The sequence below is a fragment of the Carcharhinus amblyrhynchos genome, chromosome 19 (genome assembly GCF_965287045.1).
Source record: "Carcharhinus amblyrhynchos chromosome 19, sCarAmb.v2.hapA, whole genome shotgun sequence".
NCBI lineage: Eukaryota > Metazoa > Chordata > Chondrichthyes > Carcharhiniformes > Carcharhinidae > Carcharhinus > Carcharhinus amblyrhynchos.
Window position 1 is genome coordinate 29,723,923 of NC_137342.1, and position 16,752 is coordinate 29,740,674.

The following is a 16,752-nucleotide window of genomic DNA, read 5'->3' on the forward strand; positions in this document are numbered from 1 at the left end:
AAAAGGAGACCATTCGATCCTTCTGAAAGAGCAGTTCCCTTAGTGCTACTTTCCTATCTTAGCCCTATAGCCCTGCACATTTTTTCTTTTCAGATGATAATCCAATTTCCTTTTCAGTGGTTTGATTGAACCTGCCTCTACCACGCTGTCAGGTAGGGATTCAAGATCCTAACCATCTGCTGCTTGATAAAGTTTTTCCTCATGTCACCATTGCTCCTTTTGCCAATTACCTCAAATCTGTAGCCTCTTATTCTTGATCCTTGCACCAATAGGAACAGTTTTTCTCTGTTTTCTCCATTCTGTTCAGATGCCTCATGATTTTGAACACCTCTGTCAAGTTCCTCTCAACCTTCTATACTCTCCGGGGAAAGCAGTCCTAAGTTCTCCAATCTATTTGTGTCACTGAAGTTCTTCATCCAGAGCCATTCTCATGAATCTTTTCTGCACTCTAATGCCTTCACATCCTTCCTAAAGAGTGGCAATCAGGACTGGATGTAAGGAACTCTTGCTGCAATTCTAGGACTTTGGTGAGACCACAACTGGAGTACTACATACAGTTTTGGTTCCCTTATCCAAGGAAAGATAAACTTCCCTTAGAGGAGGCACGACAAAGATTCACTAGGTTGTGTTTGGAATAATATGGCTGGGGAGAAATCAACTACAATGAACCTGTTTTCTTTGGAGTTTAGATGAACGAGAGGTGATCTCACTGAAACTCCCTGAACCACTTCCTGCAGGCGTGAGCTCGATTTTGAGGAGTAAATTCAGATTTCCAGTCCAGTAGCCGATTCCTGCAGACATTCCCAGCTTATTTGTGGGACACAAATCTGACACATAGTCTCGGGTTTTAAGACAGAAATGAGAAATTTCTTTACCCGAAGGTTTGTGAATGATTTGTTGGGGACGGCACGGTGACACAGTGGTTAGCACTGCTGCCTCACAGCACCACGAACCCTGGTTCAATTCCAGCTTCGGGTCACTGTCTGTGTGGAGTTTGTATGTTTTACCCATCTGGGTTTCCTCCGAATTCTCTGGTTTCCACCCACAGTCCAAAGATGTGCAGGTTATGTGGATTGACCATGCTAAATGGTCTCCTAGTGTCCCAAGATATACAGGTTAAGATGAGCGGGGTAAATATGTAGGGTTACAGGGATAGGGCCTGGGTAAGATGCTCTGTTGAAGACTGGGTGCACGCTTGATGGACCAAATGACCCCCTTCTGCACTGTAGGAATTCTAGAATCTTTTGAATTCACTTCCCCAAAGGACCATGAGTGCTTGGCGAATGAGTGTATTCAAAACTGAGATTGTTAGATCTCTGGGCCAAAAGGACTCTAGGGACAGACTGGAGAAGTGGATTTAAGCTATCCTTTTATTAAATGGCAGAGCAGATTGCAGGGCCATGTAACCTACTATTGCCCCTAGTTCTTGTTTCTTTTTAACTCTCTAACCATAAAGATGTGCTTAGTTTCTCTCTGAATTATGTGCCACAATGACATGATGGGCCGCCAATCCTGTGAGGAACCCAGATCCAACCATTATTGACTTTGTGTGCTAGAGGCTAAGAGGCTGCCTGATGTGCTCTTTGCTAGGTTTCCATTTGATACATATGGATTTTATTTCTCTTTGCAGCATTGAATCCTTTTGAAGATCAGGAAAATGTGGATGCAAAGTTTGTGGAAGTAGCAGCCCTGAAGCAGACATTAACTATTCTTGGTCTTGAAGATGAATAGAATAATAATTTTCTATGAGGATACTTTAAACGAGAAAACTTCAATACTGGCAATAACTCTGAAGAGGTTTTTGTTCTGTTTAAGGTTGTCTATAAAATTGCAAAATGATCACAATATCGTCTATGACTTGTTAGAAAAGAGTTTGCTTTTCATCCTGTTGGTACATATTCCACTTAATTATCACTGCTAATTCTGCTTGTGGAATGGGTCAAGATTTTTCAGTTTCTAAGCTGAGCTGTCCTTGCACTATTTAGCACAAATTTCAAAGAACGACTATTTGTCACCCTCCCGCCAGCATATTCTGGTGGATCTGGAGAAATCAGTGGGTGAGACCATCCTATGTTCCCAAATGAAGGAAAAACTGGTGGTAGGATTTTTACAAAAGCAAAAACATTAATCAAAGAAGTGGAATGTAAATGCCATAATAAGTGCAATTTTAGTTTACCAATCATAGTGCAGGTGACCTACCTGTGATGGTTATTTGAAAAACTCAAATAGCAAGATTATGTATTTTCTGATTAAATATACATCCATGATGGCTAACTCTTGAGGTATTTAACAATGGATAGTGTATCTCCGGGGCTTGAGACATGATTCTGTTAGATATCCTTGTTCTAATGGATGAAGTATTGATGAGATAAAGTATTACTTTGAAATGTTTTAGGAGTAATAAGAAAACATTACATCTAATGTAATAGAAATATGATATCTTTTGAACACAGTTGTGAATCCATGCAGTTGATATTCTACTGTCTGCTTCAGTGTGCCATCTTTAACTTGTTTTGCAGTGAATCTGATCGACTACAAGAATTCTCACAGGTTAAGGTCCAACAGGTTTATTTGGAACCACGAGCTTTCGGAGAGCTGCTCCTTATCAGGTGACTGATCAAGAAGACAGATTGGCAATTAACTTCTAAGTAGATTTCTTTCTCATTTGGAAATAAAACATTGCTCTGGAAGTTGTTTAAAGAACAGAGGTTTCCCCAGGAACTGTTTATACAATATGTTCAGTATTTCGCTAATGGTGATACATGCTTTCACTTGTACTTCCAAAGCTTGAATTTTAGTTATTTCAAATTTGTGAAGGCAATCTCCCATGATAACAAGTCTACCTGTTTCTCTGCAAAAATTGTGAAATTTGATTTGAAACGGTATGTAAATATAGAAATTGATTTTTTTTAACATTGCATTGAGCTGCATTTTGTGTTGCTTGTCATTGTTAGAAAGCCGGTATGTTGCACATTCTTGTCTTTGTAGTTGAATTTAGAGCAAGTTATTTGCCTGATTATTTCTAGTGAAACAAATAAATTTGTACTTTTTCTATATTTTTTTCTGATTTAAATTTATTGTTTATGTATAAACCATTCATAAAATTAACTCAACTCTCACAAAATAGATAAAGCTGTTACCATTTGATTATGCTTCTATTGTAGGAAAAGTTTGCTCAGTCACAGTAGAATGGAATAAAGATGCCTTTTAATAGTTATTTTAAATCTGTATTACCCATGAATATTCTTCTATTGCAGAAATTTTAACGTCAGTAACATTTTGTCGCAACTCCTTTTTTTCTTTGTTCCTAAAGGTTTTGATAACTTGCGTGGTAGAGTTCCATGGATTCTGTTTGCCATCTGGTCCAGCACCCAAGTGACCATTGTTCATGTGTTGGCCTTAGCAGTGAGAGTCAGTCTGCTATTTGGCCATAAGAGGGGAGCAAGGAGAGTATATCTCAATTTAAGTCCACTCAATACCATTCACAGATGCTTCCAATATGACTTTTTAAAAAATGATCAGGACTTGGAAATCTATTAATTTTTCTCCTTCTAAACCCAGGTCTGCATAGTCCATGAGGTTGTGTTCTTGTAACTCATGCATTGTGGTGGGTAGCCAATTTAAGGTTATAGAATGACTAATTATCATGGCAATTTTGCCAGCATTGTCTGGGTCCACACTGTCAACAACCCTACAACTAGGAGGGAGGTGGCTTTACAACAGTATGCTGGAACGTGAGAAGCAAAGGGGTTTAAATGATTGCCAGCAGAAAATGGTAAGTCTGTAGTCTTCCCATGTCATAGTCTTGCTACTGAGTAAGGATTTGCTGGAACCTGATGTGTCTGATCATCATGGACCTAATGCAATGGCTCCCTTGATACAGATGGTGCTTCCATTATGTCACTGCCATCCCTACTGTTTAGCCTTCAGCAGTGCTCTCACTGCTGACAGTGAAGGCTATTGACCTCCCATGATGTGGGCAAGTTGTATTTATTTCCTGCTTTCAGAATGAGGAGATGGCCTGATAAGTGACTGTCTCCTGAAAAGTTAAGCTACGTGCTTGTTGTCGCAATTGAGGGATTCGAGACCTGGAAATGCTGTGTTTCCTGTATATTTTCAAAATTGGAAAATTTCAGCCCTTAATAAATTAGCAAAACATAAAACCAAAAGAGAAAAATCGCAGCAGGTCTGGTAGCATCCGTAAGGAGAGAAAAGAGCTGGCGTTTCGAGTCTAGATGATCCTTTGTCAAAGCTAGTAAAACATAAAAGGTTGCCAATGTATGAGATCAGTTGGCTCTCTGATAGAGATTCAATTCTAAAGATACTCAGAACAATGTAAAATGGAAGTTTAATGTGTTTGAATGAACTGGAAAATCTGAGTGTAAAATTAATCAACTTCAAACTAATCTTCAGCTCAGAAGGAATATCTCTTCCATCCTGAGCTCTCGGGTAAAACAGCTGTCATTTAGTATATCATGTAACTTTTTTGTAACTAATTTTAATATCTGGTTAAGAATGTTACATAAGGACATAGGAACTAGGAGCAGGAGTAGGCCATCTGGCCTCAGGCCTGCTCCGCCATTCAGTAAGATCATGTCTGATCTTTTCATGGACTCAGCTCCACTTACCCGTCCGCTCACCATAATCCTTAATTCCTTTACTGTTCAAAAATTTATCTTTCCTTACCTTAAAAATATTAAATGAGGTAGCCTCAACTGCTGCACTGGGCAGGGAATTCCACAGATTCACAATGCTATGTGTGAAGAAGTTCCTCCTCAACTCATTCCTAAATCTGCTCCCCCTTATTTTGAGGCCATGTCCCCTAGTTCTGGTTTCACCTGCCAGTGGAAACAACTTCCCTGCTTCTATCTTATCTATTCCCTTCATAATCTTAAATGTTCCCATAAGATCTCCCCTCATTCTTCTGAATTCCAGTGAGTATAGCCCCAGTTTATTCAGTCTCTCCTCATAAGCAAACCCTCTCAACTCTGGAATCAACCTAGTGAATCTCCTCTGTACCCCTCCAGTGCCAGTATATCCTTTCTTAGGTAAAGAGACCAAAACTGTACACAGTACTCCAGGTGTGGCCTCACCAGCACTTTGTACAGCTATAACATAACCTTGCTGTTTTTAAACTCTGACCCTCTAGCAATGAAGGACAAAATTCCATTTGCCGCCTTAATTACCTGCTGCACCTGCAAACCAACTCCTTGTGATTCATGCACAAGGACATCTAGGTCCCTCTGCACAACAGCATGCTGCACTTTTTGACCATTTAAATAATAGTCCATTTTGCTGTTATTTCTACCAAAAAAATGGATGACCTCACATTTACCAACATTGTACTTCATCTGCCAGATCTTTGCCCACTCACTGAGACTGTCTATATCCCTTTGCAGACTTTGTGTCCTCTACTTACTTTGCTCTGCCACTCATCTTAGTATCTTCTGTGAATTTTGACACACCATACTTGATCCCCAACTCATAAGAACATAAGAAATAGGAGTAGGAGTAGGCCATCCAGCCCCGCAATTCAATAAGATCATGGCTGATCTGTCGTGTCTCAGTTCCACATTCCCGCCCTCTCCCCATAACCCTTAATCCTCTCGCTTATCAAAAACCCATCAACCTGCGTCTTAAAAATATTTAGCGAGGCAGCCTCCACCACCTCAACGGGCAGAGAATTCCAGAGATTCACCACCCTTTGAGTGAAGAAGTTCCTCCTCAACTCCGTTCTAAACCACCCCCCCCTTTATCTTGAGGCTGTGCCCCCTAGTCCTACTGTCTTTTCTGAGCAGGAAGAGCCTCTCCACCTCTATCCTATCCATCCCATTCATCATCTTATACGTCTCAATGAGATCTCCCCTCATTCTTCTAAACTCTAACGAGTACAAGCCTAGTTTATTCAGCCTCTCCTCATAGCTCAACTCCGGTATCAGCCTAGTAAACCTCCTCTGCACTCCCTCCAAGGCCAAAATATCCTTGCGTAAGTACGGTGACCAAAACTGCACACAGTACTCCAGCTGCAGCCTCACCAATGCCCTATACAGCTGCAGCAAGACCTCCCTACTTTTATATTCAATCCCCCTCGCTATGAAGGCCAGCACTTCAAATCATCTGTCAGTCATAAACAGTTGCGGTCCCAACACTGATCTCTGAGGCATACCACTAGCCACTGATTGCTAACCAGAAAAACACTCATTTACTCCCACTCTTTGCTTTCTGTTAGTTAACCAATCCTCTATCCATGCTAATACAGTACCCGTAACACTGTGCACCTTTATCTTATGCAGCAGCCTTTGGTGCAGCACATTGCCAAATGCCTTCTGGAAATCCAGATACACCACATCCACTGTTCCCTTTGTCCACTGCACATGTTCTCAAAGAATTCCACCAAATTAGTCAAACATGACCTGCCCTTTGTGAACCCATGCTGCTTTTTCCCAACGGGACAATTTATATCCAGATGTCTCGCTATTTCTTCCTTTATGCAAGCATTTTCTCTAGTACAGAAGTTAAGGTAACCGCCTATAGTTACCCGTCTTTTGTCTACTTTTTTTAAACAGTGGCATCACATTTGCTGTTTTCCAATCTGCTGGAACTGCCCTAGAGTCCAGTGAATTTTGGTAAATTACTACCAGTAAATTTGCTATTTCCCTTGCTATCTCATTTACTAACCCGAGATGCATTCCATCAGGGCCAGGAGATTTGTCTATCTTTAGCCGCAATAGCTGGCCCAACACTACCTCTTTCGTAATAATAGTTTCTAAGTCCTCACCTGCCATAGCCTCCCTGTCATCAATTTTTGGTATGTTATTTGTGTTTTCTATTGTGAAGACTGACACAAAATACCTGTTCACTGCCTCAGCCGTTTCCTCATTTCCAGTTATTATATCCCCCTTCTCATCCTCTAAAGGACCAATGTTTACTTTAGCCATTCTTTTTTGTTTTATACATTTGTAGAAGCCTTTGCTATCTGTTTTTATACTCTGAGCTAGTTTACTCATAATCTAATCTTTTTTTTAATATAGCTTTTTTGTGGCTTTCTGTTGACTTTTGAAGATTTCCCAATTCTCTAGTTTCCCACTAATCTTTGCATTTTCTTTCAATTTGATACCGTCCTTTATTTCTTTAGATATCCATGGCTGATTATCCCTTTTTCAACAGTCCTTCCTTTTCACTGGTGTATATTTTTGCTGAGCACTGTGAAAAATTGCTGTGAAAGTCCTCCACTCTTCCTCAATTGTCCCACCATGAAGTCTTTGCTCCCAGTCTACCTTAGCCAACTCCTCCCTCATTCTGTTGTAATCTACTTTTAGCACAAGACACTGATATTGCATTTTACCTTCTCACGATTCATCTGTATTTTAGATTCAACTATACTGTGATTGCTTCTTCCGAGAGGCTCCCTAAGTGTGAGATCATTAATTATTCCTACCTCATTACACAGGACCAGATCTAGGATAGCTAGCTCCCTCTTGGGTTCCATTACATACTGTTCAAGGAAGCTATCATGGATACATTCTATAAACTCGTCCTCAAGGCTATCTTTACCGACTTGGTTTGACCAAAATGTAAATTAAAATCCCCCTTAATAATTGCTGTGCCAGTTTTACATGCATCAATTATTTCTTTGTTGATTTTTCAGTCCACCATGATATTATCTGATGGTCTGTGGACTATGCCTATCAGTGACTTTTTCCCCTTAATATTTCTAATTTCCATCCAAATGGATTCAACTTTTTTTCCATAGAACCTATAGAACCATGTTGATGAGGATGAATTTTGATAACTGTGATTTCTTGCTTTGTGGAATATAATGGTTTCTGAGTTCATTGCTATTCGAAAGTGTGGTACCATGTATACTCCAGGTTAGTGAAATACTCTCCAATTTTGCTTGATTTACTTTGGGGGTAAGAAGAAACTTTGCAGACCATTCAGATCAAATAGTTGGATAGAGTACAGTATAGCAGATATTGGTAAATAAAAAAACAAGTCAGATGGGTAAAATGACCTTCTTTACTTCATGCTTTCTGACCAGACTTATCTTTATATACAGGGAATGTCAAGTTTAATAGAATGCTTGTTTATTCTGTTTGTACAAAATATTTTGTCGCTATTTACATACATTCTTGGTGTAAGCCATGTGTAGATTAGAGATAGATGCTAGAATTCTAATTTTGTGACATCCATTTGGAAAATAATAGTGTGCAGAATTTCCCAAGCGAGAATAATCCCTGTATCTGCATTGACAGTTTCTACCAGCTGCTGTGGTAAGATTTGAACCTATATCCCCAGAGCATTAGCCTGGGTCTCTGGATTATTAGTCCAGTGGCATTATCATTGCACCACCGTCCCTCCCAGTTGATTTGTTAAATATTAGGCTTTCTATTCCTTACCCCCTCACACTTACTCTCCATGCTTGAACAAACCCATCCTTTCACCTACCCACATAACCCATTATGGTACTCTGCCAGCTAGTTCCACCTCATGCCCACACCCATCCCATTGGCCAGCACGGTGGCACAGTGGTTAGCACTGCTGCCTCACAGCACTAGGGACCTGGGTTCGATTCCTAATTTGGGCCACTGTCTGTGCACAGTCTGCACATTCTCCCTGTGACTGTGTGGGTTTCATCCAGGTGCTCTAGTCTCCTCCCACAGTCCAAGGATCTGCTGGTTAGGTCGATTGGCCATGCTAAATTGTACCTTAGTGTCATGGGGACTAGGTAGGGTAAATACATGGGGTTATGGAGGTAGGGCTTGGATGGGATTGTGGTCAGTGCAGACTTAATGGGCTGAATGGCTGCCTTCTGCACTTTAGGGATTTTATGTAGTTGCATGCCAAATTATTGCTACTTCACGTGCACCCCAGACACCACCATTGTCCATTACACTGGCTATGCCAACTTAATCAAAATCTATTTTGGGCAGACCTCCAAAGCCACGCTGAGATTAAATGAAATTAAGTTTGAAATATCTATTACAGAGTTATATTTAAAAAAAACTGTTCATGGAAGCCCATACATTTAATTCCCTTAAGTACTTAATCTCTGACAAAAAAAACATATTCATAACCCCACACCAAAGGCAGCTAATCCTTTAACAAGCTCTTTGAGCTATCTGAAACTCTGAAGTGACAGCAACTTTCCCTCTCTGTTGTAACGATGGATTGTCAAAACAGTCAAGCATTGATATTTTCAAACAGCCGACTATTTAATTGACTTGGACAATTTGACAATTCCACAGACTTTATTCACTCTTCACGAGTATTTATATCCATTCTCAAAATTCCTAACACATACAGTAGGATAAGTTTCTTCATCCAGCAAAAATGGAATCTGTTTTATCTTGGCACTGAGTTTTTTTTTAGTTTATTTATTAATGTCACAAATAGGCTTACATTCAAAGAGTTCAAATTACCCAACTTAAGTTTGGGTTTCCCTCATGTGGGAGTCATGTCAAGCTCCTGTTCCCCAAATAGTGAAAATGGAGAGGAACTTCTAGACCCTGGTCACACGCTGCATTTTTAAAGCTCCCTGGAATATGCATAACTCTGGAAAAAAAATCTAGGCCTCAATGTTTGCAGTGAAACCCTTCCCCTCTCAAAGCCCATGTCCACAGCAACATGGGACACATGGGTGTTGCAGCTAGGTAGCAATGCTCATTAATTATCTTGAGATTCCAATTCATTGTTTTACCTTGGAAGTAAAGTTTAAAGCATAACTATTTACATTTGTAACATCTTCCTGGGATGTTGGAAACTAGTTTAACCATTTTTTAATTCATTGATGGGATGTTGGCAACACTGACTGGACCAGTAAGTATTTCCCATCCCTAACTGCCTTTGAACTGAGTTTCAGAGTCAGCCACATTGCCCTGGGTCTGGAGTCATATGTAGGCCAGACCAAATAAGAATGATAGATTTCCTTCCCTAAAGGACATTAGGGACCAGATGCTTTTTACATCAATTGATTCTTTTCACTCCAGTCTTTCTCCCTCTTAATGCTATTCCAGCTCTAATTGTGATTCATTTCTGCAGATATAATGTTGGGTGCAAAATCACACAAGAGTCAATGAGAATGTCAACTGCAAGATCTCATTTTCAGATTTTTCCCTGACCCTGCTAGTGATGTAACAAGGTTGCTATCCAGGAAGTTTGGGAATCCCATTAAATTAAATAATGTAATTAAAGGGCACCCTGCCTCAGTTTCCCCCTCCCCACGTATTAGGATCTCCCTATATGATGAGGCTTATAACAGGTTTTTAAAAATGGGAACCAGGCAGGGGGAATCAACCAGGAACACCTCAATAAGTATACCCATGGGGAGAGGGGTGCATGCTTGGGCAGTACCTTGATATTGCCCCCTGATGTGGGGGTAGTCTCTAGGGAGCCTCATTTGGGGATGTTTCATAAATGGGGGGGGAACCCCTTGTCCATTGGGGGAGAGAGGTGGAGTTTCCCTATGTATGTTGACACAGGGTGGATGGGGGGAGTTTCCCTGTGTGTGTTGACAGGGAGAATGTGGGAGGGGAGTTTCGCTTTATACGTTGATCGGGAGGTTCCTGTTTTTCTTAGAGGCTGTGGTGCACTTTTTCAGGGTTCCTGGCATTGCTGGCTTTTTCCAGCAGTGCCAGGCTGATGCTGTGGTGAAGCCTCCTTTTTTTTGTGCAGAGTGTTGCACAAGGTGGCCAGAGAAGCCAGCAGTAGCTGGTTTTCTGACTGTACAAAAAAGGGAAAATCTCCTCCATTATATCTGGTGTTACCTCAAGTACTCCGTATTTCATGCAGATTTTAATAATGTTTATAGTTCGTTTTTAAAAAATCACGGCTCAGTCTGAAGGGGGAATGAGGTAAACTGAGCCTGTTAACAGACTTTGGTAGTTTATCAGGTGTGCATTTTATCCTGTTTGTTTCCTATAGCTTTCCTCATTGTTCAAAATACGTTGAAGGCTTTGTGAGGAAGTATTGCTTTCCTCAGATAGCTCAGATCAAACTTTCCAAGAGTTCAAACTGATAGTTAAGCCTGAGCTGATTTTACAAATGCATTGGACTCTTTCCCTTCCTTCATTGCAAGTTCTTACTTTTCTATCCAGTTTTGTTTTTTCACTTGACTTCTCCCTTGCTTCTTTAATATCTCATTCTCACTTTTATTTATTGTCAGTTGTAATTTTTCTTCCTCTGCCACTTTTTCTTCCAATCTCTTGAGTAACTTTTCCCACCCCACAGTTGATTAATTTTTTTTTCAGTCTTTTATCTAGTGATTAGGTTGCATCATGGGGTGGATGGACTGAGGCGATCTGAATTTTGTGGAAGAATCGCAGTCGGATGGGCGTAGGATCTTGGCACTTCAACTATTCAGCTCTTATAATTCATTATGTGGTTCAATATGATAGATGCTGCAGAAATAGTGAGCCCATTGGTTAAAATTTTTTGCAACTCGCTAAATTCCGGCAGGGTACCAGAAGATTGGAAAACAGCCAATGTGACTCCTTTGTTCAAAAAGGGAGAAAGGCAGAAGGCAGGGAACTATAGGCCAGTTAGTTTAACATCTACTTTTGGCAAGATGCTAGAGTAAGTAATCAAAGAGGAAATAAGCTAATCAATCAGGAAAGCTGAATATAATCAAACCTAGTCAACATGGTTTTATGTAAGGTAAATTATGTTTGACAAATTTGCTTGAATTCTTTGATGTAACAGGGAGAACAGATGGAGCGGAACCTGTAGATAAAGTTTATTTATTAGTCACAAGTAAGGCTTACATTGACTTCATTGTAGTGTTAATGTGAAAGTCGCCACAGTCCGTTGCCTGTTCAGGTCATATGCACCTAACCAGCACATATTTCAGAATGTAATCCATTTAGATTTCCAAAAGGCATTTGATAAGGTACCCCGTAAGAGGTCTGTGGTCAAAATAAAAATGCAAGGAATTAGAGGAAGTGTGTTAGCATGGATTGAAAACCGGCTGTCACATAGAAAATAGTTTGAATAAATGGGTTATTTTTAGAATGGAAGGACGTAGCTAGTGGAATACCACAAACATCAGTTCTTGGCCTACAATTGTTCACTATTTATATTAATGACTTGGAGGAAGGAACAGAATGTTAGGTTTCCGAATTTGCCAATGATATGAGGATAGGTGGAAGGGCAGATTGAACAGAATGTTAGGTTTCCGAATTTGCCAATGATATGAGGATAGGTGGAAGGGCAGATTGTGATGAGGATATTGTGATTCTGCAATGGTATATAGATAGATTGGGTCACTGGGCAAAAATATGTCAAGTGGAGTTTAATGTGGCTTAGTGTGACATAATGTACTTTTGTTGGATGAATCAAAGGCCAGAATATTACCTAAATGGAGGAAGATTGCAGTAAGTGAAGTGCAAAGGAAGCTAGATGTTCTAGTGCATGAATCACAAAAGCTAGCAGGTAGGTCCAACAAGTAATTAAGAAGGCAAACAGCATTTAGGTCTTTATTGCAAAGGGGATGGAGTTTACAATTGGGAGGTTTTGTTGCAATTGTTTAGGGTATTAGTGAGGCCTCACCTGGAATACTGCATACAGGTTTGGGTCCCCTGATCTTAAAAAGGATGTAGAATATTGGAGGAGAGTCACCAGCTAATTCCTGGGGTGAGAGTGTTTTCCTATCAAGAGAGACTAAATAGTCCAGGTCCATATTCTTTGGAGTATAGAAGAGTGAGGCGTGACCTTATTCAAACATAGAAGATCCTGAGGGGGCTTGAAAGGGCAGAAGGTGAGATGTTTTCATTAGTGGGAGAGTCTCGAACAAGGGGACATGGCTAGAAGATAAAGGGATGGTCGTTTAAAACAGAGCTGCATAGAAATCTCTTCTCTGAGGGTGGAGTTCTCTGCCCCAAAGGGTAGTGGAGGCTGAATCATTAGCAGTATTTAAAGTGGAGATGGATAAATATTTGATAGATCGAGGACTAGAGAGCAATGGGGAAATGGCACAGAAAAGGAGTTGAGGGTGGCATAGATCAGTCAAGATCATATTGAATAGTGGGGCAGGCTTGAAGGCCTACACCTGCTTCTATTTCTTATGTTCTGATGACAAAACATTTGACACCAAGCTACAAAAGTCAAGCAACAGAACATGAAGGACAAATGTTTTAGAAGCAAGACAAGTAATGGACAACAGCAGAAAATATTTCTTCCCAACATACAGTTGAAAAGCAAACAAAAAGATCTGTTAGATACCACTGGATGCCTCTGCAACATAGATCTGTAGGAGTGCTTTTATGCACTATTTGTGTATTGTATTGGTTTGTGAAAGTTGTTTTTTTATCTTGGTAGTTAGACTGAAATCTTGCTTTATCATATTCCTCTCCCCTTCTATGTCAGTTTTTCTCTCTTTTTTTTTCTCTCTAGTCTCTCAATAGATACACTGCATAATGTTTCATTATTTCCAGGATAAAATTTAAAAAATTGAAATTGTAAAGTTGAGGTGCTCTTCTGAGTTCTTCATTGTTACCCCTCTGTAGCACCTTGGGTTACTTCTCTTTATTAAAGATGATATATAAATATAAGTTATTGTATAAGTCAGAAAATTCATCCAGATTACTTTAGCAACAACTGTTCATTATAGAGCAGAAGTGTCTCTTCAACTATTCAGTAATAATCAATAATCTCATCACTGATCTCTCAGAAATAATGCAGTTTTTAAAAAATGAACAGGGCCATCAAGGACAACATTTTCTTTTACCATATTGTTACTTTCTCATAAAACTGAATTAGATAAAGACAGAACATGGAACACTAATAAATGGCAAAACTCAGTGTACTTATTGTGCTAATACGATATGTTGTGATTTAATTGTTTAGCAAGATAATGGGCTTTCACTGACAATTCGCCAAGACACAGCACAATAATTACAACTGATCACCTTCTGCAACAATGACACAATGTGTAGCAAAGTAAATACATTTAATTTTTTGGCATCTTGCAACATTTCCAATTCAATTTATATTCTATCAAAGAAAATACAAATAACTTGGCAAACTACCCAATTTCCATGGACTAAAAGTGTCTGAGTTTAACCAACATAAACTGGTTTAGACATGTAAATCTATCTCAAAAGAAAAGTGAAAATTATACTTTACCAAAAAATTCTAAGATTTTGTAAACAATTTAAACCTTTCGATGCTTTGATTAATCAGCACTTGTCCCCTTGTTGGGCTACTATTGCGATATTTTTTAGGAAACAGGTAACATCAGTATTATATTTCAATTGGTTTAATGACTGGTTTTCTATAATGTCGCATATGTGCACTAGGCTCACTGGGTTTAAATGGAACCATATTTCCATAAGGGCGTGGAATAGGTAGTCCAGAGTCATCATCTGGAATATATGCATTAGGTCTTGGCTCAGCTGTTGTAAAGACTCCACCTGGCAATAAATGCTTTTCCTCCTCTTCAGCTTCCTAATTTGGGAACAAAATGGGAAGAGAGTATTCTTAGTCTAGTTGCTGAATACTGAATGATGTAAAAATACATTAATGTAGAATGGTAATGCATTGGAATGCATATAGATTGTGTTGAATTTAAGGAGATTGCTCTTAGTCATGGGTCATCAGACTTGTAATAATAAAAATATCTCAACAATGGAGCTCCAATTTATGCTAATAAAATGAATTGATAATTAATTTATTTCTCTAAATAAGCTGCAATGTTATCATTTTCCAGTCTAATAATGAACAATATTAACACAGCACTCTATTTAAATAAATGCTTGGTTTTATAAAAGTGATGTTACGACTATACAATAAAGGCAGAATAACAGCCTAGATTTTTGGTTCCTAAATGGTCTCTGAAGTTTATGGCAAGTAGGAATCCCATACACATTTCCAGCTGGATGTGTGCCCCCTAGGGTATTTCATTTGTCACATACTACATACACATTGTGGCCTATGGCAGTTACTGGCAGGAAGGACTTTATGCATTGCTGAATGCAGAGCTAGGAGCAGCAGCAGTGCTCCTGATCCATTATTAAAAGGACACCAGTTACCCCTTGCCATCACTCCCTTCCAGCAGATCACATTATACTCCCCACCTCTGCTACCAATCGCTGTAGAGACTTATCATCTCCTATCTTTCTCCCCCCCACCCCAAGACAGGCAAACTCTAAACCTCAACTGCAATCTGTTCCCCTCCATACTCATCCATCTGCCACACCATCTTAATCTTAATCAGGCTTCAGCCTCGGGCTTCATATATGTCAATATTTGGTTTCAAAGATCATACCTTGTGGTCCTTCCCTACCCACTCATTTCCATTTGTCCATAAATGGACACAATTGAATTTGTAAGCTAGTATATCTGCATTTACTCTTCACAAATTATTTTTGATAGCAAATATGCACAACAGGGTTCATACCTTTGATTTCAACTCAGAATCTCTTTTGTGTCTGCTTTCTTTGTACACTATTTTCGACCACTCATATTCAAACTCTTCACTGGGTGCCATACCCTGCTCCATACGTTGGTGGCACAATTCCAGGAATTGCTGCTTATCCTTGACATCCTGTTGAAGTTGCATGGCATTGGCCTGTTGCATGGACAGCTCAGAGACCACGGCCATCATTTTTCGTGTAACATCCTTGACCTTTCCTTGCATTTCGTTCACCTGAAAATTTGGATTAGAAATTCCATGAAGATCCTTTCAATACAGACTAATTTACAAAATACTATCTTGAAAGCTCGTTGAAACTTGGTCAATTTTTCATTGGTTTAGGTGAATATTTGAAGTTGCTGCCAGCTATAAAAAGTGTAGACTGCAGTAAAAGAAGTAATTTGAACTGTGATTTTTTTAAAAAACTACAGACGTTTATCAAGTTAAAGAGATAATTAGCTTGCATACTAGATCATTAAATCTGTCTTTATTACCAAGTGAGCTTGTGTTCATATACCATATGTAAATGCATGACTTTCCATATTTTGTCAGCATATAACGTACCAGCCTGGTTGAATTAAGGCAGCACGAAGAACTGGCATAGGATAAAAGGATTGTGACAGCTTACAATATAAAGGCACAGATGTACAGGATGTGCTGCCTGTGGTTGAAAACCAGCTGTACATTTATCAGCTGTGAAGAATTTCACTCAATGTGCCTGGTGATGGAAAGCATGCAAGACAATGTGGATACATTTTACACTCTGCATCCATGTCACCTTGTACCTTGTTGAAGCCTGCCATGCAAGCAAAACCTAGATTTTCTTGTCCTGCCTCATGCTTTCAATAGGGACCCTACCCTGTATTAAGTTGAGCTTTCTCTACACCCTAATGATGATTGTAACACTACATTCTGCATGTTCTCATTTCCTTCTCCATGTATGATATGCTTTGTATAGCATGCAAGAAACAATACTTGTATATGTATACGAATAAATGTGACAATAATAAATCAAATCAAAGAAAGCCATTTAGTTCCTCCTGGCATAGGGTGCCTCAGTCACCTCCCTGATGCAACAGTGAACAGCAGACCAGCAGCTGTTGCTATGTCACCTGCTGAAATGTGAAAATAAGAACATAAGAAGTAGGAGCAGGAGTAGGCCATCTAGCCCTTCGAGCCTGCCCCGCCATTCAATAAGATCATGGCTGATCTGTCGTGGCTCAGTTCCACATTCCCGCCCCCTCCCCATAACCCTTAATCTCCTCGCTTATCAAAAACCCATCAACCTGCGTCTTAAAAATATTTAGCGAGGTAGCCTCCACCACTTCAACAGGCAGAGAATT

The 16,752-nt window shown here is 39.6% G+C and overlaps 2 protein-coding genes across 6 annotated transcripts in view; one reads left to right on the forward strand and one right to left on the reverse strand.

The window, feature by feature from the left end:
• gsap (gamma-secretase activating protein) overlaps positions 1 to 16,401 on the forward strand; it is a 98,264-nt gene extending 81,863 nt beyond the window's left edge. The window contains exons 31-35 of one of the 3 annotated variants that reach the window (XR_013888977.1): positions 1,631 to 1,797; positions 2,520 to 2,609; positions 3,314 to 3,775; positions 7,754 to 7,871; positions 15,962 to 16,401. Coding sequence is in view for 1 of the 3 variants with exons in the window: in XM_080207457.1 (XP_080063583.1) it covers positions 1,631 to 1,731 (101 nt within the window). In the remaining 2 variants the exon portion in view is untranslated. Of the gene's footprint in view, positions 1 to 1,630; positions 3,055 to 3,313; positions 3,776 to 7,753; positions 7,872 to 15,961 lie in introns of those variants that run through there. The other 2 variants (XR_013888976.1, XM_080207457.1) reach the window with 2 other exon arrangements.
• The window catches only part of ccdc146 (coiled-coil domain containing 146), a 143,711-nt gene continuing 140,069 nt past the window's right edge, over positions 13,111 to 16,752 (reverse strand). For 2 of the 3 annotated variants that reach the window (XM_080207452.1, XM_080207453.1), the window contains 2 exons: positions 15,395 to 15,643; positions 13,111 to 14,442 (listed from right to left, as the gene is read on the reverse strand). In XM_080207452.1, coding sequence (XP_080063578.1) covers positions 14,239 to 14,442; positions 15,395 to 15,643 — 453 coding nt within the window. In that variant the 3' untranslated portion in view covers positions 13,111 to 14,238. The remainder of the gene's footprint in view (positions 14,443 to 15,394; positions 15,644 to 16,752) is intronic. The other variant, XM_080207454.1, reaches the window with a different exon arrangement.